This window comes from Protopterus annectens, chromosome 9.part0 (genome assembly GCF_019279795.1).
Source record: "Protopterus annectens isolate FY-2018-M chromosome 9.part0, PAN1.0, whole genome shotgun sequence".
Taxonomy (NCBI): domain Eukaryota; kingdom Metazoa; phylum Chordata; order Ceratodontiformes; family Protopteridae; genus Protopterus; species Protopterus annectens.
In genome coordinates this window covers 1,009,946,905-1,009,973,952 of record NC_056743.1, presented here as the reverse complement: position 1 = coordinate 1,009,973,952, position 27,048 = coordinate 1,009,946,905, and the positions used below count along the sequence as shown (strand labels likewise).

Here is a 27,048-nt window from a genome sequence, read left to right as displayed (position 1 = left end):
ATTCAGCAATTCTTTACGTGCTGGTCCGCTTTTGTGTGTTTATTTGGTTTTTTCAGGGACCGTGCACGTCTGTCCTACGTGCGTGCAACTTGGGTTCGTGTGTTGCTTTAGCAGAAGATAAAGCCTTCTCTATAGCTTTGAAAGCCTTACCCCCTGGCTCCGAAGAAGACCTCCGCTCCGAGGGGACAGATGGTCAACTTCTAGCAAGGGGAACGGCTCCAAAGCATAAGTGGGAGCCGAGCTGAAGCTCTGAGAGGGAGGGTCATTTCCGACGAGAACCCAGGGTGACTGTCCCCCTTGGAGTCAGCTTGAGAGCATCGGCTCCCAGATCCCTCGGCTCCAGACTGAGCTATCAAGAATAGAGTAATTGGCTCCAAGGAAGCAGGTTGAATCCCCGGAGCAGATGGGTCCAAGACAGAAGAAAGTACAGTTTTATACCTACCATAAATGTAGATGTTCAAGTGTTCACACTGCTGCAGTCATTACACTTGGGTTATCCTGCCATCAGGCAGTCCCGCAGTCGGCCAGAGTTCCAAAGTCTTAGTCCGGCGTCGGTTGCTGTCGCTTCTTCCATGACGTCAGTGCGCCAGGGGTATATAAGATGCATCCGACGCCATTTTCTTTAGTTTTTCTTGCCCCAGATGTCAGGTGAACCCAAGTAGGTAGGCAATACATATTGCTAATAAAAAATATACATATAAAAATAAAAACAATACCTTCAGTTACAAGCAGATACACCACAAAGGTTGTATAGGATAGAAAGGTATAGATAAGTCCAGCTAGTTCAGAGGGGATGGAGGGAGGGTAACCTGGACTGCAGCAGTGTGAACACTCGAACATCTACATTTATGGCAGGTACAAAACTGTACTATGTTCGTCGTGTTACACTGCTGCAGTCATTACACTTGGGTAGAATCCCAAAGCTAAGGTTGGGTGGCTGGTCTATAAAGAGTTAGGATTGGCTATGAGGCCATGCAGAACTGCAGTGGCAAATCCTGCTCTGGATTTAGAGTAAACAGGCAGGTGGTAATGCTTGGTAAAGGTGTGCACTGAACTCCAAGTTGCAGCCTCCAAAATTTCCTTCGTAGGTACTCGTCTGAGGAAGGCTGTTGAAGTAGCTGTCGCCCTGGTGGAATGGGGCCTAATGTTACTTGGGACTGATTTTCCATGCTGTGTGTAACAGTAATGAATACAGTATCCTATCCATTTGGATATAGTCTGCTTTGAGATAGCCTTGCCCTGTGATCCTGCAGCATATGCTACAAACAGTTGCTGTTTTCCTGAAAGCTTTTGTTTTGTCCAAGTAGAAGCATAGCTGCCTGTGTATGTCCAAAGAATGCAGAAGTTTCTCCCCTTTATTCTGGGGGTTTGGATAAAAAGTTGGCTAATGGATGGTTTGGTTAAGAGCCACACTAGATACCACCTTTGACATAAAGGTAGGGTTTGTCCTTAAAGAAACCCTGTCCTGATGAAAAATTATAAAAGGTTCCACTGCCATTAATGCCTGTAGCTCTGACACTCTTTGTGTGCTGAAGTTACTGCCAGGAGCAGAGCCGTTTTCCATGATAAAAATTTTAGATCGGCTGTACTGGCTGGCTCAAAAGGTGGCAGAGTCAGTTTTTCCAAAATGAAATTGAGGTCCCAAGTTGGTGTTGGTGCTCTCCGGGGTGGTCTTATGTTTTCAGCCCCTCTGAGGTACTGCTTTAGCAAGGGATGAGAGAATAAAGGAGGATCCATGTTGTAATGTGCTGAAATGGCAGAGGCGTGGATCTTAACTGATGAGAAGGATAGGCCTCTGTCCAGCATCTCAGTTAAGTATTGTAAAATCTGAAGAATGTTTGGAACAAGAGGGTCAAGGCTTTGAGCTTGGTTCCAGGCGCAGAATCTCTTCCATTTTTCTGAGTAAGCTTTCCTGGTGCTAGGCCTCCTGGCCTCCAAAATGACATCCATAACAGCTTTAGAGAGAGGTGTTGCCTGTTTGACTAATGAATCTGCCAAGCAGCCAGGTTTAGGGTTTTGAGCAGACCGTGCAGAATCTAATTGTTTTGTTGAGTCAGAAGGTGTGGAATTTGAGGCAAAATCCATGGTGGGCCTTGAGCTAAGTTCCATAAGATAGGGTACCAGTGGTGGCATGGCCAGTCTGGAGCAATCAGGATCATCTGTGGTTTTTCTTGTCTGGCCTTTAGGAGTACCTTTGAAAGGAGAGGCAGTGGCGGGAAGGCATAAACTTTTAGGTTTTTCCAGCTGAGCAAAAGAGCATCCACCTTCCATGCTTGTTTGTGAGAAGTCCTTGTGCAGAATTTTTGTAGTTGGCAATTCAGTGGGGAGGCAAAAAGATCTATGTCTGGGCATCTCCATTTTTGCATTACCATGCTGAAGATTTGTGGATTCAATTCCCATTCGTGAGGGTCCATCATATTTCTGCTTAGATCGTCTGCCAGAGTATTTTTCTTTCCTGGCAGGAATTGTGCTTGCAGGTGAACTTGATACATTAGAGCTGTGTTCCACAAGGTCATGGCTTGCCTGCATAGGGGATAAGAATGAGTGCCCCATTGCTTGTTTATGTACCACATTACTGTGGTGTTGTCTGTCTTTAGTAATAATTGTCCTGGATGCAGAAGGTCCTTGAAAGCTGTTAGGGCATTTTGAACAGCAAACATCTCTTTTTGATTGATGTGAAGATGCATCTGGTCTGTGGTCCACTTGCCCTGAATGCATTTTCCTGCCATGTGTGCTCCCCAGGCGTATCCGAAGCATCTGTTGTTAGAGTTTGCCTGGCTGTGGGTAGGGTAAAAGGCTGACCCTCGTTTAGGTGACATGCCTGTGTCCACCATCGAAACTCCTGTTGTAGGCAAGGAATCATTGGTATTACTGCTTCTAAACTGTGAGCGTGTTGAGTCCAAACACTTTTTAGGTACCATTGTAATTTCCTCATACGCAGTCTGGCATATGGTATTAGTAGTATGCAGGATGCCATGAATCCCAGGGCCTGCAGAATTTTTCTTGCAGGGAGATGGGACTTTTTTGCCAGTAATTGAAAATATTGAGTTAGTTGAACTTGTTTGTCTGGCGTGAGGTAAGCCATCTGGGCCACTGTGTTTAAGCTGGCACCCAGGAATATAATCTGTTGTGAGGGCACTAGTTTTGACTTCTTTTCGTTTACTGTGTACCCTAGAGAAATTAGCAACCTTTTTACAAATGCCAGATGCTGTAGAAGAATGTCCTTTGTCTCTGCTTGAATGAGGCAGTCGTCCAGGCATGGACATATTTGAATTCCTTTTTGTCTGCAAAATGCAATTACTGGTGCCAGGCACTTTGTGAAGACCCTGGGCGCAGTAGATAAGCCAAAGGGCAGTGCAGAGAATTGGTAGTGCATTGTACCAGCTTTGAATCTGAGGTATCTTCTGCAATTTTGTCTGATAGGGACATGCAGGTATGCCTCTTTGAGGTCCAGAGTAACATGCCAGGCCTTCCTGCCCAGCATGGGTAGAAGCTGTTGTAATGTCAACATTTTGAATTTCGGAATATCCAGGTAAGTATTTAGAATTGAAAGGTCTAGTATGGGCCTCCAGGCCTTATCCTTTCTGGGGACCAGGAAGAGTCTTGAGTAAAATCCTTGTCCTTGTTCCTGTTTGGTACTTTTTGAATAGCTCTCATGTCCATGAGGGCTGAAATTTGTTTTTGTGCCTCTGCCCATTGATTTTGTGTCAGGTCTGGCATTCCTTGGTAAAGTATGAAAGTGGAACCTGTAACCTTGAGACACAATATTCAGAACCCATTTGTCTTGAGTGATTGTTTGCCAGTTTCGAGAAAAAAGTGCTAGTTTTCCCCCTAAGGGGGGCTTCCAAAAGGGAAGTGCTTGGCGTACGAAGGGGAAAGTCATTGTGACTGTTTCCTGTGAGGTTGAGACTTGTCCTCACCTCCTTTTGGGGTTGAGGTGCCCCACTGTCGTTGTCTGTTTGAGCCTTGGGGTTGAGATCTGCCTCTTGGGCGTCTGTATCTGCCTCTCTGTGGCCTGTCTGACACTGGAAAGAACCAATTCTTTGTTGGCCAATTTCTGTTAAGTCGAGGTGGCTGTACCTGTAAGAAATCCTTGACTGTTTTTATAGATTTAGCTTTATCCTCCATTTTCTTTAACACCTCTTCTGCCTTAACACCAAACAAGGTGGTATGCTGTAAAGGAGCATCCAATAATTTTGCCTTAACATGATCAGGTAAACTCTGTTCTTTTAACCATGCATGTCTTTGAATCACAGAACCTGTAACTGCGGCTCTACAAGAGGCCTCTAAAGAATCAAAACCACATTGCAGAGTATGTTTTCCCACCTGTTCAACTGCATGCAATAAATCCTGCATTTCTTTACAATCAGGAGCTTCTGAGCTTGCAAGCATTTTCTGTTTTAACTGAGCCATTAAATATGGTTGGTACTTGAGCATGTGAAACTGGCAATTTAAAGCTCTTACTGCTAAAGCTGCAGAAGTGTATACTTTCTTCCCCCATCTATCCAAAGCTCTGGAATCTCTGTCAGAGGGTACTGGATTTTTTGCAATGGAAGCCTTAACCCCTTTTGGACCCTGGGAAATAGTTTCTGGATCAGCAGAAGGGTTTTTATAAAGAAACTTGTGAGAGTCAGGGACTCTATAATACCTATCTGGCTTGGCTGGTGCAGGGGGCAAAGAATCAGGAGATAAGCTGGATTCAGAGAACACATCATCCACAATATCTAGCACAGGCGGAATAGCCAGGGGCCTGTGCTGAGGCAATAAAAGGAAATCCCTGAGCCTTTTCTTGGATTCTGAGTAATCCTGACTTTCCCAATGGAAATGCTACCTCATGGTATGTAAAGTTTCCCCAAAAGAATAATCCTCAGGAGGAGAGGCTGAAGGGATAGATTCTTCAGCATCAGAGTCCTCATAGGGGGGTAGAGAGTATCCCTGGTCTGAAGGGGAATCAGAGGAAATGGAAACCTGATCAGAGGAATCATAGTCTGTATCCTGCCTAGGCCTTTTCTCAGGAGGGGGACAGGAACCCCTGATTAGAGTAATGAGGTCTTCGGCCATTTAAGCATCTGTTTCTTAGGCATGGAGGACTGTCCAGGAGAATGCTGTACTTGTTTCTTTGTCTTTAATGGTACTTTTGTCCTGGCTGTTGTTTTAATGGTAAGTTGTGAAGGTCTGAAAACACCCTCAGAAGCCGATGGCTGCTCAGCGGCTCCAGACCCATCTGAGAGATTAATTTCTGTAGGCCCAATACCTTGAGTTTCCAGAGGCCTAGTTGTCTCCACATGGGAGTCGGAGGTGGCCTCTGGCTCTGAGGTAGCGGGTGTCAGGGGCTGGAAAGCGCCTCACTGAGAACCGGCAACTGGCCTAGAAGAGGTTTCGTCGTCGGTTTTGGACCTTGGATGCCTGTCTTTATCCTTGTCTTTGCGCTTTTTTGGTATTGCGGTCATCGGTTGATCCGACGGCATAGTATAATTGAACCTTCGGCCAAAGTAGTGCAAAGCAAAATCAAAACGTCTTTTTGTAGTGCATTTGTTAAATCTAGCACAAAACCGACAACTAGTGACGTCGTGATAAGGGCCTAGGCATGGAATACAGTAAGAGTGGAAGTCCTTATGAGGTATTTGCTTCCCACAAGAAGTACAATTATTAACTTTTTCTGACATTGGTCTGAGGCAAGAAAAAAGTTTCCCCAATGGGGTACTTAGCTTTATTGAAGACTTCGGATCTGAAATTCGACTTCGAAAATCTCAGGAGATGGCCGACCGGCACTTGCGAATTACTTCTGCTTCGGGCACTGCTCAGCAAGAAAGACTGAAGAAAATGGCGTCAGATGCATCTTATATACCCCTGGCGCACTGACATCAGGGAAGAAGCAACGGCAACCGATGCCGGACCAAGACTTTGGAACTCTGGCCGATTGCGGGACCGCCTGATAGCAGGATAACCCAAGTGCAATGACTGCAGCAGTGTAACACAATGAACATCCTGAAGTAATAGGCTCCAAGAGCAAAGCAGTCGGAGGAGGAACAGTGGTGGGTAAGGGGGCCGGCTTCGAAACCTTTGGGTCCGGAGGGGCCAATTTTCTTGCCAGAGCTGGATCCAAAAGCAACCTCTTCACCACCCGCTCCATGTCCTCATTAGATAGAGTCCTGGAGGATCTGGTGGAGACAGAAGGAGATCTCCTTCTCTCCAAAATAGAAGATGTTAAGGTGGGGAAGACAACCTCAATTTCTGGTAAAATCTTCAGTACCAAAGATTGCCTCAGAGCAGAGGAGACTGATGGCATGGAAATGGATGAAGCTGAGTCAGAACAGGAACTTCCTGGCTCTGACGCTTTGGTCTTTTTAGTCGGCTCCGAAGCTGGAGCCGAAGATTTTCTCTAAGAGGATTTTGGAGCTGCCTGACCAAGTTCCAGCTGTTCCTGAAAGGAACTGATCATAATGAGTTTCCTCTTTCTTTCATTTAAAACTCTGGTGCTAAATACGTGACAAAAGGTGCAGAGTTCCTGCAAATGGGCTTCACCAAGACAGTACATGCAACTGGTGTGACTGTCTGTAAGAGACATTTTCTGTGCACACCTATCACACTTCTTAAACCCCGAAGGGCAATGATCCTTATGCTCCCTATCCTTATCTTTAGACATTGCGACTATCAGGAATAGTGAAGCTAGATAACAACAAGCAATACAACACTAAATACTAACTACAAACAAGAAGAAGTGAGGAAGAAAGAAGAAGATAACTTTTTATTTTTTTAAAACACACACACAGGGAGGAAAGGCCCTCTAACTTAAACGGTGTATATATATATATATATATATATATATATATATATATATATATATATATATAGATAGATAGAAAAAGTTAGGAAAAAGGACTAAATTTAGCAAATAAAGTTTTACTTAGCCAATGAGCCAGTAAGACACAACCTCGAAGCTTTCACGACAAACGAGATCTGGGGAATTGCCGTGAGGCACCACGGAATAGGGGCTAGCCTCAAGCCTGTAAAAGCTCTCGAGCTTTGGTATTGGCCAAGACGGAGCCGAATATCAGCTCCGAACCCATCCTGCAAGAATTACGGTGAGATAGGACTACATAACATCTAAAACTTTGGAATGGCCCAGACAGAGCCCAGACCTAAATCCAATAGATAATCTGTGGTGTGACCTGAAGAGGGCTGTGCACAAGAGATGCCCTTGTAATGTGACAGATTTGGAGCGCTTCTGCAAGGAAGAGCGGGGCAAATACTGCCAAGTCAAGATGTGCCATGCTGACAGACTCCTACCCAAGAAGACTGAATGTTGTAATTAAATCAAAAGGTGCTTCAACAAAGTATTAGTTTAAGGGTGTGTACTCTTATGCAGGCAGCTTATTGTATGTTTTTTATTTTTTATATTTTTCCCCTAACAGATTTGTTTTTCAATAGAATTTTACAGGTTATAGGTCACATTAAAGGTGGGAAAAGTTTTATTATGGTCTCATTTTTTATATCACAGAAACCTGACATTTTAACAGGGCTGTGTACACTTTTTATATCCACTGTATAAATATATATATATATATATATATATATATATATATATATATATATGTGTGTGTGTGTGTGTGTGTATACATATATATATATATATATATATATATATATACACACACACACACACACACACACACTCACACTAATGCCATAGTTGCACAAATGCAAAAATGGAAAAAGTCTCCCAAAATGAAGACATCACTGCCAGCACACAAATAAACCATACCACAATGATTTCCTACAGAAAGCAGTTATCAATGTTTTGTACAGTGCAAATTTGAGGTTCAGGGGACTTAATCATGGGAAACTTACACATATTCTTTAGATATCTTACTGTGACCAAATGGTTTTAAAATAAGCAAATGGCCATGGCGATGTATTTCAACTTATTCCTGTTAGACACATAGAGCAATCCATTGCAATGACACCCGTCAAACATGCCAATCAGTTACAAGTCACTTCATTTACTGTGTACACTTCAGGTGTTTATCTGTGATCAAATGACTGAATAAATACTGGCCTCAGTAGTATTCTAGTATCTTTCTGTTGAGGCATTTACAATATAACTCACTGCAACTTTCACACACCCACTTCGACACACACACACACAGACACACACACAAACACAGACACACACTCATACACCCCTACCCACCCATTAAATTAAAAAAAATGCATATAGATGGCTGAACATAAAAATGCAAGCCAGCAAGCAAAATTTATTTTTTTTACCTGCATTTGCACCTGTCTGAGTCTGAACACAACTCTCATTGCTGTACCTTCACTCAGATGGCTTCGGGTGTCAGACATCTAATGAAGCCGAAATGGCTGCTTGCTGATTCCTCTAGCAGCCAATCCAGCCCTCAGTGAAGCCAGCCATGTATCTGAGGGGCAGATATTTCAGCCACAGCAATATTGGTCTTAGCTTATACAGGCTTGAAAAAGTTTGGAAATAACGGTCTGAGCTGGGACAGACGACTGCTGCACCATAGCAGAAGGGATACCTGATGAGGATAAGCCTTTTCCTGGGGCTTGCATGCCAAGTGGGGGCCAACAGCAGAGATTTCAGAACCACCATCCAGTTGTGACACAGTTGCAACTTCTTATATGGACTAACATGAACGCATGCTATCCACCTGCCGGGCTCCACAATAAGCATCAACAAATGGCAACAAAGCCAATAAAAGTGCCAGAGCAAGGGACTTATCCTGCAAAAGTGTCACAGTCTCCCTGGCCTTGTGCACTATGCTTGTATCTTTGGAAACTAACTTCTTCTGCTTATCCTTCTTTTGGTGGTGGTTGGTTGGAAGCTTTTTATGTCTCCTTATGAAAAGATATTGAGTAAATTGGTGTCCCCTAGCTTAACATGAGGAGATATTGACAGTCCAAGAAAACTTTCAGATTCTGAAAACTACTTTTCAGTGTCTTTTTCTTAAGATAAGAACACACTGTACAAATTACAGGGTGGACCTCGTCCAACCAAAATAGAACAAATGTAGAAGTCTTTTGGAGAGATCTGTCAACCAAAAGTACACTTGGTGATGTTTTCCGGGATATTATCAGTCTTTGAAAACTCCAAGAAAACACTTAAGCGCAACTGCAACGATAACAATCATCAGGTTATGACTAGAAGTTACACTGGATTGGTGGATGCTCACCTGTGGCCCAGTTCCTCTCTAATATGATCTCTATGTTGAACAGACTACCACCCATGATATTTACCTAAAAATGTGGGTAGTATAACTCCATGTGCCACTACTGGTAACGGGCCTCCTTAAAGTTAATGCAAAAAAAAAAAGTTTACCAGTAATACCACAAGACATTCTTTTCAACTATAATAAACATGTATGTACAAAATAACTACATATCTAATGGCTTTATCAAAGGATTTTCTTCAAGCATTTTCTTTTGATTTTTTTTGGAAAACACACCAAACAACCTAAGAATTTTTATCAGAACTAAGGATCTGTACCGAGTAAAAAGAAACAGGTGGTAACAACAATGGGAACAACACAGATTAAACTCTATGCTTCATGTGGAAGGGCAAATGGACTCTATACACTGAACAGAGTATGCCACAATGTGAAAGGAACAAAAATTTCTACAGGAATAAGTGAAGCAAAGACTCAAATTCAAAATTAATGAAGACAAAGAAATTCTTGATATTGCCGTATCTAATGTAACTTACTGGGAAAGACTGTTTAAGGATGGTGAACTATATAAAAAGGGGGACTTTCTTTCAGTAACACAGACATGAAAAGACAAACAGAACCTACAAAAATAACTAATTTAAGAGTATGGCAGGATTTAAATCTTCCTGACTGAAGTTGTACAACAATACTAGGTATTTCCCATTTAAACACAGAGAATAATCCCACCACACCCCTGTTACATTTACAGTGTTACATTGTTGGTGTCACTCTGCACAAGATGGCAACCATATACTACTCTCAGGCCCACTATCACTGAAAAAGTAATACATGGCACATTGTGTTTGCTGACTGCTATACTGGTGCACAAATTGCAACCACCACTAACAAATGGGGAAGAATAATGTGATCCTTAAGCAGCTGTCATATTTGAGTTTGTAAGATTAAATACAAAGAAAACTGAAGGCAATGGAACAGAACAGTCCTCTATTAAGTTTATATACAGGGATGAAGAAGCTGCAAGAAAAAAAAGAACTGCTACATCAAGAAACTAGCAGACAGAAATGAACTACATATTTAAAAAACAGTTCTTAACTTACAAAATACTCAATTCAAGAAAAAAATACATGGTGTTGTATTTTCTTTTCTATTACTCAATAATATGAAAACCTTCTCTTGTTTGTTTTGGTCTATTGATCCCTTGTTAGAGGACCAAAAACTGTTGATACTTCTGGCTCTCCACCCAAGCGAGGATTTCTCTTTAGACCATAACAACTTGTCACCCCCCCCCCCCCGAAAAGGGCCCGTCAGCCTGGAACCACAGCTAGCATAACAATTATCCGTCATCAATGGAGAAGGAAAGGAGTCTGGTATTCCGGTCCAATTTTATTCACTCTTGCAGCAGGGATTTTTATGGCACAACACACTAACATACGTATTCCCACATGTGATACAAAAGCACGCCTGCCCAGCCTGTCCTACCCATACTCATGTGGACCATGCACTGTTCTCAACACTCTGACAGAGTGCTACAGTGCAGGTACAGTAGGCAAGTTGGCTGTCAGCTGCTCAAACCACCCTATCATCCAACCTGCTCTCCAGCTTTCAGGGTCATTAATCAATTCAGGGTTTTTAGGTTCATAGGTGTTTACTAGGCTAACTTCTGATACCCTTGATAAGTGTAAGCATGGGCCTGGGAGATGAATCACTTACAGGTTACCTGTGACCTTTAGAGACACAGGTGCCAAACCAGGGATGAATTTCCAGTTTCCCATCCAATTGTCCAAGTTGCACTTGAATTGGGTTACGGAGGAACTCTGCTTCACATAGATGGGAAGCCTGTTCCATAGACAGGGTAGTCTTTGGAATACATGCCAATCTCTCCAGCAGGTCCTATTTATATCACAGGCAAGGTTTAAGTCTTTAGAATGGGTAATTCTGGTGCTGTTTTGTGGATATGCAGGAGGTCCATCATAGTGGGCTCAGACAATGCCCTGTATGCCAGGCACAGATCTCCCCTCAAAAGCCTGTAGGAGACAGAATACGGGGAGAGGGCCTTGAGGCACTCTGCACAGGATATTTACTTACACCCTGTATTCGTTTAGTAAGAAACCTCTGTGGATGTTCCAGTTGTTGGATATGTCTGGTTAGGTACATACCACAGGGGGCACTATACTCAATGATATGTCTGATGAATGCCAGATACAGTAGAACAATGACTTCCTTGGACTTAGATGTCATACTTTTGTTTATAAGTTGTGCAACATACAATGATTTCCTCACCACTGTAGACACATGATGGTCAAAGGCTAGATTACTATCTGTGTGTGTCCCATTTTTAATAGTACAAAACAAAACCCTATATTAATGAGCTGCCTATGTGCATGACCATTTCTGTATGAGGAGGAATACATGAAGGAATATTTTTTCTTTTTTCTTTTACTTCTGACCCATATATTTAAATGGTTCTACTACAAATGAGCCAAGTGCTTCAATGTCTTGAAGCCAGGGATTCAAGCATAATATAATTGGAGAAGGCTGCTGCTCATGCGCAAATCTGAACATGAGTTGGGTTAAGCTGCCGCCACACTTTACCCAAATGCATTATTCAGATTTGAATGAGGTAACTGCAGCAGCCATTGAGAGGGAAAGAGGAGGGATTTAGGGTTAGGGATCGAGAAAGGTTAAGGAGTGATCGCAGAATTTAGTTTAGGGAGTGATCAGGAACTTTAGAGGTAGGGAGGGCAAGTGGAATTTTAGAGTGCAGGCACGTGGGACTTGGGTTGGGAACTGGGTGGGTGTTTTAGGGTTAGTGTTAGGGTCCTGTTAGGTCTACATAGTTTTACAGGGTTGGGTGTTGGGAGGTCTACATATAAAGAGGAGATTGGGCTAATGGGAGTTTGCGCACTTGCTTTTTTGAGCAAGTGGCAGTGAACAAGTGTGTCGCAAAGTATTAGCAAGTAAGCACCTGTAGCAACTGAATACATTAGCAAGTCCAAACTGTAAAAGTTTACCTACATACACAAAAAGTACAGAAAAAAATGATCTAAAAGGACAGGTAATGAAGCATAAACCTGAGAGATATAAATCTATGTTGCACTCTTAAATGTACATAATTTTCACTACAAAGCAGGAAAAGCGAGGGATCAGATATATCTAGAAGGTATAATGATGTCACTGGTTGAAGGATTACATGCAAGTTAAACTGGTTATTGTAAGATATTTCATCAAAAGTAACCAAATGTAAATGTTACATTTTAATTTTCTTCAGAAATTAATAATGTGTCAAGAGTTTTATCAGCTATATGGATGTTGGTTCATGTGATGACTATAAATTTCAGTGACCACCTGAAAAGTTTGCAATGAAATTCTTTTAGCACACACTACCTGTAGGGATTACAATTACCCAATTTATATAACAACACTAGGTTAGAGTGCTAGACATCTGCTTTCCCTCCTTGTTTGGATAATGCAAGTATACACATTGCTACAAAAACTCTCAACAGCAATATTTACGACCAGGACAGGTGCCTAAAAACTTCAATGAAATGAATCCTAATGCAGCTATCTGAGGTTCTGAAATAAAGACTGAAAGACTGATATGAAGCACTGCAAGACTCTGCAGACGTAACAAGTATGAGCAATGTCAGCAACACCTGCAATAATATAGGGGTAGTAAAGTTCACCACGTAAAATCATTTATAATACAACCAGTCTGTCAGGTGTTAAATGATGCACATTTGAGACAACAATCTAAATAAATAATTTAAAAAATACAGACATTGAATCTGACTGAATAATCGGTCCAAATGGTTGTTTTAGTTTTTCAGAAATATTCAGTTCAAAAATTCAAGAACTGTAAAGTAACGCTACCATCCAATAATAAACAACCAATGTAATCTCTTCCCTGAGGAAGACTGACTGGTGGTTTTATTGACTTTTTTAACAAAGTCTTGTGTAAAGAAACATAACAAAGTCTATTATATACACAAAACATATATCATTACTCTTGCTCAGTATTATAAAACATATTACAAAGCACGGACCGGAAGAGTTATTTTTTTCTCAGCCAGGTATTTTCTTCAGGTCACTGATCAAACTGTCCACACCTCTCTCAGTTCATAATGTATACAAACACATCTACAGTCAACAAAAACAAAAACAAAAAACAAATGTGTTGCCACAGACCTACAGTACATGACCCCAATGGCCTATATTTAACAAAGTTGCTAAAACAGGAGAGCTAAATATACCAAAGTATCACAATGCTCTCTGGAGATGGTCAATAATCTGCACCTCAGGGGCCACAAAAGGGCAGAATGCGTGATTCAGTGGCACACAGGGGAGGGAAAGAGTTGAACCCAAGACTCTCCTTCTGTAGCACGAAGCTGGACATCCTCACCAATGAAGGGGGTACACGTTGAAGCAATTTCTGCTGGTTTATGAACAGAACATCTGTGCCTTCTTATCTGCGCCCTTTGCTGGGCATGTTAATGTGGGTTTGGAAATACCAAGAAAATCCAACTGTGATTTGCACAGTTTATATTGCGAATGTTATTGATATGGAGGTACCTGCAACTTAGGAAGGTAGTCTGTGAAAATAAATATTCGGATCATGCTAAAACATAAAATTCAAGTGCTATATTGTGTATACTGAAGTAGTCATCCTGCTACAGTGATAAACTTTTGTTTGGCCATACTGAATTTACATGGTGATTAAGCAATCAACATCTACTGTGTAAGTAAGATTACTAAAAGCAAGGGGGGGCAGTGTTACTTCTAAAAATCAAAACACTGAAGTAATACTGCACTTACCATTAAAAAGGTCTAACCAATTTAAATAATTAAAGGAGACACTGGCCACCTAAAATCATGACAAGTTACTGTCAACCCATTTTATATACATTCGGGTTCCTTCAGTTTTATGTGCTGACAGACATCAGACAGTACTTGGGTTCCTCCAGTTTTGTGAGGACAGACATCATACAACCTGGATTACTACTAGAATTACAATGAAAAAATCCAAGTCTGGATTTGACTGCTCCCAATATCTTGGCCATTACAGACCAAACTAAATTTAAGGACAGATATGAAGCCTTCACAGACCTAATTCTTTGAATTAGACTTTTTCTTTGGCTCCACTCAGTGGCGTTCTAGTGGAGTACAACTTCTGATCCATCTGGTCTCAGATTGTGAAACCTGCATATTAATTGTTTTTTTTTCATTATTTTTCCCAGTAAACCGTCTGTAGCAGTACAGTGAAAATATGTGCAGCTCAAGCAAATATCGTCTCCTCTCGTCTCTTCTTAGTGAGAATAGTCCCTGGTTTGTGCTGTGCATCAGGGTGATTGGCTAATTCTGGTGGACATGATGACACAGGGCTTTCTAAGATAGCTTGCTTCAGGTCATAAAACACGGAAGAGTCCTCTTTCGTCAAGAACGTGATAGCGACACCACTCTTGCCAGCTCTGCCAGTACGACCAATACGATGGATATAATCTGTGATAAAAATATGCAGAAGTTTAGCATATCTCACACTGCAAACACAGGGGCACTACAATCCAACTGAATGACTAATGCTGTCAAAGGTTGGATTATACATGTAGAAAGCACTACTGTGAAATTACCTAGAACAAACATTACCATACATTCAAAATAAAGATAACAAAAAGGGACACTCATCTGTTGGGGCGCCTGAAATAAAATGTCTATTGACTTGTTCAGCACTGGAAGTGAAAGAGACATACAACTACTTGAAAACACTGCAAATATGTATGGCAAAATGCATGACCTTGGCTGGCATGGGAATAATTTCTGTTCAGAATCCCCATCACTATGCAAAATGTCCTGACATGGCACAATAGTTATTTCTGGCCACAAGTACTAACTGTTCTATGGTAGTAGACCCATCTAATCAGATCTACAACTAGATGGGTTAGAATGCTAAATTTCCTTTATTAACCTAAACCACTCATAAGCTATATCATACGAAACATGTCATCTGGAATGGACAAATTTACTTTAGGCCGCAGTATGTTAGCAATACATCAAATCCGATAATCTCTCATCTCTGCATACCTTAGCACCATGCCCTCTTCACATGACATTAGTGGCCCTCCTACTAGTGATTCACAACCTGGTCATTCAACTTAAAAGTCATGGTAAAGTCAGAGGGTTGCTAGACCCTCCCCCCATCCTGAAGTCTGTGTTGGCAAGGCAAATATTAATATATGTCGGTGCAGCCTAAGGGGTGATGCACCTTGAGCCCTAAATGGAAATCTGGGTAGTCAGTTTGACAGGCTAGCTTACTGTTTAAGGGCTGATCTAAATGCTTAATGACAATTCAGTCAGTAAATGTCTCTCATACAGGTGGTTTGAGAAAACATAATACATTCGCTCTCTTTCTTCTCATTCACACACACACACACACACACACACACACACACACACACACACACACACACACACACACACACACACACACACACCATGATAATGTATAATGGTAAATAGTATATACGCAGCCATGAGAATGCTTACCTTCAATGTTTTTGGCCATGTCATAATTAAGGACCATGGACACATCATGAATGTCAATACCACGACCAGCAACATCAGTGGCTACCAGGATATCTTTAGCACCAGCCTTAAGATTGGACAGAGCAAACTCTCGCTGTTCTTGTCCTTTGCCACCATGCAATGTACAGGCATTGTACTGCAAAGAAAAAGAAAGAGTTACAACAGTTCAAACTGTCAGAAAGAATTTTACATTGCAATAGGAAATAAAATGCATCCCTTACTATACTGCGCAGGAATACCATATTGCATAATAACAAAGCATTTTCTTTTTATATACAGTCTTTGTTATTTTTCCTATTCAGGTTTGTCAAACACTAAAATGAAGTACCAAATCTATTAACTCGCAAACTACCAGGCATCATGGACAACAACAGCATTAAAAGTAATTCAACAGTATTACGCCGCACAAGCGATGACACAATACAGCTGTGTAAATAACTTACCATAAAAATAGGTGTTCTGGTACAGGAATCTTCCCAGTTCTAAAAGGACATGGTAGCAACCGATGGCATGGCTGCCTTGAAAGGGGCTTTAGCAGAGGCCTCAGCTGAAGTAGGCACTAGGCACGGGGCTGCTGAAGTAAGTCACTGGTAAAGACCACCATGAGTCAAGGGGGCCTGTCGGTCACAAATTTTGCTGTTGGCCTTCTCCCCCAAGGCATTTTTTTTTTTATTTTTTTGGGGAGCATGTCTGAAGAGGGATCATTGGAATACACAGCATGCCTAGACCAAAGATATATATTTTTTTTGCTTAATTACTTTTTTAGGGACTTAGCCCTGCTTCTTATAATTCTGGTATTAAGACATATACACTGGGGACAGTTGGGCAGACTGTGTTCTGGACTTGGGTAACAAAAGACAGAAACTGTGAAAATCTGTGAGCAAAACTTGCTTTCTGTACTTGAAACTAAAGGAGGCAGTATTATCAATACTCATTAAAGATAAATACACTTCCAGACTGGTTAGACAGCATGATTCCCTGGAGATACTTCAGGTTTAATTAACTGTTGGTAGGACACCTATTCAAGTCATTGTCAACTAAAGGAACCCTCCATGAATCAGGACACCCACTCTGCCTATTTGGATCTACCTGAGTCTATCAACATAAATGCGGACACCATGGATTTGTGTGACTTTAACCACCCATCAACTGACAGGGGACATTACTTGTGCGCAAACTCACATGCCCAAAGGTTCTTCGACTTTATTAACTTCAATGCCCTGGACCAACATCCTGGATCTAGTGCTTACTAAAATGGGGGACCACTATAGCACCCCTAGTCTTCCCTGGTGAGATCTGGTCACAAATCAATCTCATTCAAAGTAACTATCACACCTGACCCCCCCCCCCCCCCCCAGCAGCAACTAAGCTAAAAAATTTGTACAAAGCAGACTATAACCTGTTACGGGATGGTATAAATAGCTTCACTGCCCCTCCCCCCTCAGATGGAACTGGCAACTATGCCAAGTTTTACACAAATGCTTAACAGAAACACCTGAACAACTGCACTGACTTGGCCGTACCGGTTAAGACCAAAACAAGCTCCTCAAGAAAGAGCAAACCTGTCTGGTGGACAACTGCCATTAACAGGCTTTACAACAAGAGGAAGAAAAGTACAGTTGTGTACACTTACCATAAATGTAGATGTTCGAGTGTATTCACTGTTGCAGTCATAACATTTGGGTAATCCTGCTGGCAGGTTGCCCTCAGTCAGCCTGAATTCCAAAGTCCTGGGTCCTGCGTCGGCCACTGTCACCCCTTCCCTGCCGTCAGGCCGTCAGGGAAGATGCGGCTGATGCCATTTTCTTTAGTTTTTCTTGCCCCAGATGTCAGGTGTCCCCTAAAAGGGTAGTCAAAATTTATATACATATAAATACATGCACCAATATAAACTTTACCTTCATCTACAAGCAAATACACCACATAGGTTGTATAAATCAGAGAAGGAAAGATAGGTTCCATCAGAAGAAGGGGGGATGGCGGGTGGGTAACCTGGACTGCAACAGTGAATACACTCGAACATCTACATTTATGGTAAGTGTACACAACTGTACTATGTTCTTTGTGTTTCACTGTTGCAGTCATTACATTTGGGTAGAGTCCCAAACCTATGGATGGGAGGCTGGAGCTAAACAGCATTAGGAGCGGCTATGAGGCCCTGCAGAACTGCAGTGGCAAAGCCTGCCCTGGATTTACAGTAGAGTGGCAGATGATAGCGCTTGGTAAAGGTATGCACTGAACTCCAAGTAGCAGCCTCTAAAATGTCCTTGGTTGGTACTCCCCTGAGAAAGGCTGCTGAAGTGGCTGCAGCTTTGGTTGAATGTGGCCTAATGCCCTTAGGCACTGGCTTGCCATGGTGTAAGTAGCAGAAATTAATGCAGTAGCCTATCCACTTTGAAATAGTCTGTTTTGAGATCGCATTTCCTTGTGATCCTGCAGCATATGCCACTAGTAATTGCTCTGTCATTCGGAAAACTTTGGTTCTGTCCAAGTCGAATCTAAGCTGTCTGTGTACGTCACAACCAACAACTGCAACTCTTTTTTACACTTTCATAGTTTACATCCCTATAAACAGAAAAGGGCCAACTAATTAGAGCTGCTAGAATGTGCAGTAGGGAAACTGATTTTATACAGGAATGTAACAAACTAAGAGGTATGTTCTTGAGTAGAGACTATCCTATGAGCTTATTTTCAGATCTTTTAGAGGAGATCAATTACAAGCGTTCAAATGGTTGGTACTCTCCATTACTTAAAAAGTTAGTACCAGTGGTGGAAGACACGATACTTCCCCTAGATGTTAGTGATTACATCTTTTCTACTGGGAATTACACTAGTACTAACATCAATGCTGTAACTTTTAACATTAGTTTCATTTCTACCTTTAGTAGTGATTCTGCTGATATTCAACATATTTTAACTAAAAACTGGCATTTCATATTGAACAACGAGTTACTTTATGAAAAATTAGGCATTACTCCAAGGTTTGTATACAAACAAGGTAACAATCTAAAATCAATACTTGAAAATAACAATAGACCAGACAATACTACTAAGTCTAAAGGTTGCTTTTCTTGTGGGTCCTGTAGATACTGCCAATATGTAAAAACTTGCAATTTCTTTGTGATAGGAAATAGGAAACATTAAATTAACCAAAGACTTAACTGTGCATCTAGATCTATCGTTTACCTGGCCTTATGTAATTGCTGTGATGCATTTTACGTGGGAAAAACAGACCGAAGACTTCGTGATAGGGTGTACGAACACCTGTATGCTATAAGAACTAAAAATGAAGTTAATGCATTAGCAAGACATTGTGTAAAATATGTTGGACACACGTTTTGCTTTATGGCTATTGACGAAGTACCACAGTCTATTAGAGGTGGCCCAGTTAGCCTTCTCCTTGAGGCACGAGAATTAGAATGGCAGTTATTACTGAATTCTTTTAGAATCCCAGGTCTTAACGAACACTGTAACATTTCGTGTATTCTTAAATTGAGGAGTTACATGAGATGATATACTATTCCTTGCCCCTTATGAGATTTTTCGTTTTTATAAGTTTTCTGAGTTTTTTGAATTAAAGTAATTTAAATCATAGGTTTTAAACCACAGTTTCTTACATTACGGTTCTTAAACTTGTATAAATATACATATATACATACTCTATAACACATTTTAAAATATACTTTTAAATTACACTTTTACAAACTTGTGCTAACTATACTACTTTTTGACCTGTAGACACATCTTTTTGTTGTCATTCATGTATTTTAGGCGGCTTATGGTAGTACTAGGATATGGTCACATTCCCTAGGATAGGTATCCAACACTTAGTTAACATGACACAATCTGTCATTTAGGTGACTGACCTAGTAGGAGTGACGATTTGGCTACCTGCACTTTTTGTTTTACAGGCATTCCTTTTGCAGGCTTCTTTTTTCTTTTAGGAATCCATATACTAGGTAGTTTTTTAGAATATTTTAACATTTTAATTCGGTTTCACTTGTCCCTATTATTACTACTAATATAGATGACAGACTTGTTGCACCTTGGTTTTTAGTGTCAAGCTAATATGTTTGTGCTAAACTGTGACATTTTTATTTTACTTTACTTAACCTACTTTAATGTATTTCTTAATTATAAGAAATTACTTTACTTAACCAAAAGCCTTTATGTTGAATGCATCATAAATTGATCATTTTCCTTCTCTGTAAAAAATGGTTTTAACTGCTTCCACATTTTTACTCTTAACAATTAGCCCTTGAACAACTTTATTTATGGCTTTTCTGGTTGTATCTGTTTATTTTTGAGTGAGCAATGAATTAAATGGGTCATTGTACCCTTAAACAGCATTTAATTAAATTGCCATGCAACTTACGTTGTTTTATAAATGTTTTAGGCGGTAAATTTCACTTGTTTGGTGTTTTGTTCTGAGGAAGCGGTGACTTGGTACACAGCGAAAACGTGTTTTGTTAAATAAAGCGTTCAACATTATTCCTTTGGTGCGTAGACTTTTGGATTTACTCCTCGCATATACTAGTGACTGTTTTAAGCGCAGTACATACTGCGTTTGGATTTACCTGGACTGTAGACAAGTAGGTCTGGCTTTCTTTTGTCGTTGTCTGTGTACGTCCAAAAAATGCAGAATTCTCTCCTTGTTCTGTGGATTTGGATAAAAAGTTGGCAGATGAATAGTTTGGTTAAGAGCCACACTGGACACCACCCTTAGGCATAAATGTTGGGTTTGTCCTCAGAGAGACCCTGTCTGGATAAAAAAAATTATAAAAGGTTCTACAGCCGTGAGTGCTTGAAGCTCTGAAACTCGTCTTGCAGAAGTTATTGCTAGGAGCACAACTGTTTTCTAAGATAAAAACTTTACATCAGCCATAGCAGCTGGCTCAAAAGGTGGCAGGGTGAGTTTTTCCAAGACATAGTTGAGGTCCCATGCAGGCAGAAGCCTAAAGTTTTTGGCTCCTCTGAGATGCTGTTTTAGTAAGGGATGAGAAAAGATTGGTGGCTCTGTATTGTAATGAGCCGAAATGGCAGAGGCATGAATTTTAATAGATGGAAAAGATAAGACTTTTGTTCAGTATCTCAGTTAAGTATTGCAAAATCTGAGGAATATTTGGCACAGCTGTATCAGTTCCTTGTGCCTGGTTCCAAGCACAAAATCTCTTCCATTTTCCAGCATAAGATTTTCTAGTACTAGGCCTTCTGGCTTCCAAAACGACATCCCTCACAGCTTTACTGAGAGGTGTGTTTTGTATGACTACATTATCCGCCATGCTGCCAGGTTTAAAGTCCTGAGTTGGCTGTGCAGGATTTTATTGTTTTGCTGGGACAGTCGATAAGGTATCTGAGGGTAATGTCCAAGCTGGACATTGAGACAAGCTCCTTAGTATTGGATACCAGTACTGGCAGGGCCAGTCTGGGGCAATTAGTATCATCCTTGGCTTCTCCTGTCTGACCTTTAGGAGTACCTTGGGGAGGAGAGGCAAAGGGGGAAATGTGTATACGGATAGGTTTTTCCAGCTGAAAGATAGGGCATCCACTTTCCATGCTCGTCTGTGATAAATCGTTGTGCAGAATCTTTTTAGTTGGTAGTTGTGAGGTGAGGCAAATAGATCTATGTTCGGGCATCCCCATTTCCATGTTATCATGCTGAAGACTTGTGGATCCAGGTGCCACTCGTGGGGATCCATGAGGTTTCTGCTTAGGTCGTCTGCCAGAGTATTTTTCCTTCCTGGCAGGAATTGTGCCTGCATGTGCACTTGGCAAGTCAATGCTGTGTCCCACAAAGTCATGGCTAGTCTGCAAAGAGGGTAAGAATGAGTGCCCCCCTGCTTGTTTATATATCACATGACCGTGGTGTTGTCTGTCTTTGTCAGTAGTTGTCCTGGATGAAGTCGGCCCTTGAAGGCGGTCAGGGCAGCCATTTGCCTTTGGCAGGGTATGGAAATGGAACTTGTAGCCTTGTGACGCGATATTTAAGACTCACTTGTCCTGGGTTATAATGTGCCAATTCTGAGAAAAAAGTGCTAATTTTCCCCCTAAGGGGGCTGCCAGGAGTTAAGTGCATGGTGCAGGCAGGGGGGAAGTCATTGTGACTGTTTCCTGAATGGTTGTGATTTGTCTTCTCCAACTTTGGAGGTAGAAGCCCCCCATTGTTTTGAGCGGAATGAACCTTGCGCCTGGGATCTGCCTCTGGGGCGTCTGGGTCTGCCCCTTTGAAGTCTGTCTGACACAGGAAAGGACCAATTCTTTGTTGGCCAGTGTCTACTAAACCTAGGTGGCTGTACTTGTAAAAAATCTTTGACCGTTTGCATAGATTTAGCTTTATCCTCCATTTTCTTTAACACCTCTTCTGCCTTAACACCAAACAAAGTATCATGCTGTAAAGGTGCATCTAATAATTTAACTTTAACATGATCAGGCAGATTTTGTTCCTTTAACCAAGCATGCCTCCTAATTACAGAACCTGTAACTGCGGCCCTGCAGGAGGCCTCTAAAGAATCAAAACCACATTGCAATGTATGCTTTCCAACTTGTTCAGTTGCATGCAATAAATCCTGCATTTCCTTGTTTTCTGCACATTCAGAGTTTCACAACATTTTCTGTTTAAGCAATGACATGACATGTTGCTGATATTTGAGCATATGAAACTGGCAGTTTAAGGCCCTTATAGCCAAGGTAGCAGATGTGTAAACCTTTTTTCCCCATCTATCCAGTGCCCTAGAATCTCTGTCAGAGGGGGTAGGGTTTTTTGCAGTGGAAGCCTTAACTCCTTTGGGACCCTGAGAAATAGTTTCTGGGTCTGCAGCAGGGTTTTTAAAAAGGAATTTATGTGAGTCAGGAACCCTGTAATATCTGTCAGGCTTAACAGGAGCTGGAGGTAAGGAGTCAGGGGTAAGACTAGACTCCGAAAACGCATCATCTACAATGTCTAACACAGGTGGGATGGCTAGTGGCTTGTGTTGAGGTAGTAACAGGAAATCCCTAAGCCTCTTTTTAGATTCTGAAAAATCTTGGCTCTCCCAGTGTGGAATGCTCCCTCATGGTATATAAGGTTTCCCCAAAGGAATAGTCCTCTGGAGGAGAAGCTAAAGGTATAGATTCTTCAACATCAGAATCCTCATGGGGGGGGAGAGAATATTCCTGATCAGTAGAGGAATCAGAAGAAATGGAAACCTGATCTGAAGATTCATAGTCAGTCTCTTGCCTAGTCCTCTTATCAGGAGAGGGATGGGAACCCCTGATCAAGGTAATCAAGTCTTCGGCCATTTTGAGCATCTGCTTTTTTGGCATGGAGGCCTGTCCACGTGGCTCTTGAGTTTGCTTCTTTGCCTTTGAAGGTGCTTTAGTCTTTGCCTTTGAAGTCAGTTTAATGTATAGATGTTTAGGTCTGAATACACCATCAGAAGTCGGTGCCTGCTCAGCAGCTCCGAACCCATCTGAAGGAATAGCGTCCGAGGCTCCAATACCTTTGAGTTTCCAGCGGCATAGCCGACTCCACGTGGGAGTCGGTAGCGGCCTGCGACTCTAAAGTAGCGGGCGTCAGGGGCTGCGAAAGCACCTCACTGAGAACCGGCGACTGGCCTAGGAAAAGCTTCGTCATCGGTTTTGGGCCTCGGTTGTCTATCTTTTCTTTGTGTTTTTTGTGAACTCCGGTAGTCGGATGACTATCCGACGACATTTCTGGATAATTAAGCCTGCGTCCAAAATAGTTTAATGCAAAATCATACTGACGCTTAATAGTGCGTTGGTTAAATCTAGCACAAACAGACAACCTGAAACATTATGGTCAGGGCCTAGGCAAGGAATACAGTAGGAATGAAAGTCCTTATGAGGTATTTGCTTCCCACAAGAAATACAATTATCATCTTTTTCTGACATCGGTGTGGAGCAAGAAAAAAGTTTCCCAACGGGGTACTTAGCTTTATAGAAGACTTCTGATCTGAAACCTGACGTCAGGAAAGGGGCAATTGCGGCTGACGCAGGACCCAGGACTTTGGAATTCAGGCCGACTGAGGGCAACCTGCCAACAGGATTACCCAAATGTAATGACTGCAACAGTGAAACACGAAAAACATCTGCTGTATAAGAGTAACAGGGAGTGAGCCCTAAACTGGAAACACTCCATCCTCAGCTTAAACAAGCAAATAAAACTTCTTATGAAGTCCTCCAAAACTAACTATGAATCCAAATTAGCATCCTCAACTAAGGACAACCATAAAGCATTTTTTTAGTTACATCCATAACCTAAAAGGAAAGGCTCAGATTTTTGTGAACTGGTAATTAATGATACCACACATACCAAGCCTGTGGAGATTGATAACCTGTTAGCTGACTGGTTCTGTGAAAATGTCACTCCCCTGTCCCTGCCACACTTACCTAAAGACATCCCTACCACCTGTAATCTACCCTGTATCACTAAACAGCAGGTCGTGAACACCCTCTCTAATGTCAAAAACACAGCATCCACGGGATATGATAAGATCCCAGGCTGCTTCCTACATGGGCTCAAACAAGAATTAGGAATGCCATTGGGTGTTCTTTTTAATCAGTCTAAGCACTGGCTTCATCTCAGCTGAATTGAAAAAGGCTACAGTTATCCTCTTGCACAAAGGGATCTACTGACCCTGGGAACTACAGACCTATTAGCCTGACTAGCATTATCTGCAAGGCCATGGAGAGAATCATCATGGACCTTATCAAAAAAGACAATGGTAATCTCCAAACACTTGACCCTACTCAATCTGTATTTGTCAAAGGGAGATCATGCCTGTTAAACCTGGTGGACTTCTTTGAGACAGTCACCAAGGCACTTAATAAGGGGAAATCTATGCATACAGCCTACCTAGACTTAGCCAAGGCTTTTGACACTGTCCCCCACTCAGGCATCATTGACAAACTTACTCAGATAAGCATAAACCTGTATATCATTAGATGGGTCACTAACTGGCTCACTGATAGAACCCATATAGTCAACATAAGGGAATCCACGTCCAACAGCAGACTTGTAATCAGTGGTGTTCTACAGTCTATCAGTCCTGGGACCTCTACTGTCTGGGGTCTATTTCTCCAAAGTGCAAGCTAAAACTTAACGTCTGCGGCTGACAAAGTTTGCTGATGACTGCAAACTGGGAGCGGTCATAGAATCTCCAAATGATGTCAACGTCCTACAAGAGGGTCCTACACAAATAAACAATTGGTGCCAAAGTCATGGTCTTAAACTCAATGCAAAAAAATGGATCAGCCGGTTTGGTAATAACGATGTTCCTGCTAACTACCACATCAATAACAGCACCCTAACTACACACTCAGTGGCAAGAGACCTGGGCACACAGGTTGACAGCAACCTTACCTTTGATCACCATGTCGCCACAGTGGTAAGAAGGGCATTCTATATTGCTCATCTCATAAGTAAGGGCATTGCCTCCAGAAAAAAAAGATGTTATAATCTCCCTGTACTCTTCCCTCATCAGACCAATAACTGAGTACACTGCCCCCTTTTGGTATGTACCTTTCCAAGCACCTGGGGATCCACCCCATGTCACTCTTGGACAGGGATGACAGGTGCTGATCGTGGAAATAAGGGTAAAACCTGGCTAGGCTTGTAAGGGCCCTAGGGTCATTAGCCTAGTAATCTCCTATGATCCTATGTATGACAACGCAGTTATCTACTTTAGTCACTGACATCTAAAACAATAATCAATATAGAAAAGAAAAGAAATTCCCCCAACGGGCTACTTATCCAAGTCTCTGGCTTCATTCCAACCTGATAAAGTGATAATGCCACATCAATGAATGAGGTATTCAATGAACTGTGGCAAGAAAGAAAGAAATTTGATGATTGCTGACTAGCCTTTATTCACCAATATCCAGACTTCGGAAGGGGAGGAAGTCTGCCAAACCAGGAGGGGGAAGGTGACAACTCTGGTATTTGGGAAGGTTTCTCTACTCCTGCAGGCAGGAATCCCAGGAGTGAGCACTGCAACACTGAATTACGAAGAACATCTTACTATAATCAATGGGTGCTCTAGTTGACTGATCACTGCTGGAGTCCAGATTCAGAAAAAGGGACTTCTACTTCAGGCAGATGATAGCTGTTTAGGCCAGAACTTTAAAGCAATACTGATACTTCCTCCCTTTGGTGCATGGTTACCGTCCTGCCCAAGATATTGCATACAATCTGGCTACAAAAGGCAGAAGAACACTCACCATCTTTTATTCGGGAGTATAGCACTCACCATCTCTTATTCTTTTCCTGGTAGCTGAGAAGCCACTGAGAAATGTGTCTATCCCCCTCCAGGCTAACCTTAGAGAGAAGGAAAAGGCAATGATCCAAATTCAGAAATAACGTCTATCTCTCTCTACTACCCATGGTAACAGAACTCAAAAGTAAAAAGGAAAACAAAAGCATTAGTATTACCATACACTACTGCACAGGTACCACTGGGTGAAATACCCATGCAAGTACTTTCTCCTGAAGGAGTCAGTAATTGCAAGTATATAAATGGGTCTACATCCCTGCCTATTTATTGGTTACCATGGGTTCAGCCTATACAAAGGAATGACTCCAGTCCTATTCAACTGAAGTGGGAGGGGTTTGAAGAGAAAGGGCAAAAGGGTACACATTATTTCTACAGCAATGATGCAGTGAGCCCTCAACTCAGACATCTACTATTACTATGAGTTTCTCACACAGCTACACTATGTACTTCACAGGAGTTAATGCTGCAGCCCTAGACAGAATACCCTGCTAGTAATTCTGAAACAACACAAAAGACCAGTGAAAACAGCTCTACTTTCCAAAATAAGAATTTAATAAAAACCTTTTAGTTGTCTCTCCTCTCCTAGCGCCTCGGCTGCAAGCCTTTACAGAGTAAAAAAGTGAAGTTCACTCACACAGTCCTTTTATACAGCTACCATATCAATTAACAATTCATTACATAATAAAATCAATTCCTAATTGTTAAGCTAACAATTAACCCATGAAGTTCTGCCAATTGCACTCTTTATTCATTCCTAAAGGCTGTAAAGTTTCATATTTCATTATTAAAATTGCTTCCTTTCTTCTTAAAATCTTTTTCAATACATTTTCATCTCCATGTCTGTTATATACTTGTTCCAGAATTGTAACTTTCATATTGTCTATTATACCCCCATGTTCTGAGTGAAAATGTTCTGCCACTGGACTGCTCATCTTCCTGTTTTTAACATCTCTAACATGTTCTTTTATTCTCTCAGCCAGACTTCTTTTAATCTCCACAATATAGCCTTT

At 41.6% G+C, this 27,048-nt stretch overlaps 1 protein-coding gene across 1 annotated transcript in view; it reads right to left on the bottom strand.

Moving 5' to 3' along the window:
• Positions 1–13,084: 13,084 nt before the first annotated feature.
• Positions 13,085–27,048, bottom strand: part of DDX23 (DEAD-box helicase 23) — a 497,343-nt gene continuing 483,379 nt past the window's right edge. Inside the window, exons 16-17 of the mRNA XM_044083796.1 lie at positions 15,729–15,903; positions 13,085–14,687 (exon numbers count right to left, since the gene is read on the bottom strand). Of these exons, the coding sequence (XP_043939731.1) occupies positions 14,464–14,687; positions 15,729–15,903 (399 nt within the window). The 3' untranslated portion in view covers positions 13,085–14,463. The remainder of the gene's footprint in view (positions 14,688–15,728; positions 15,904–27,048) is intronic.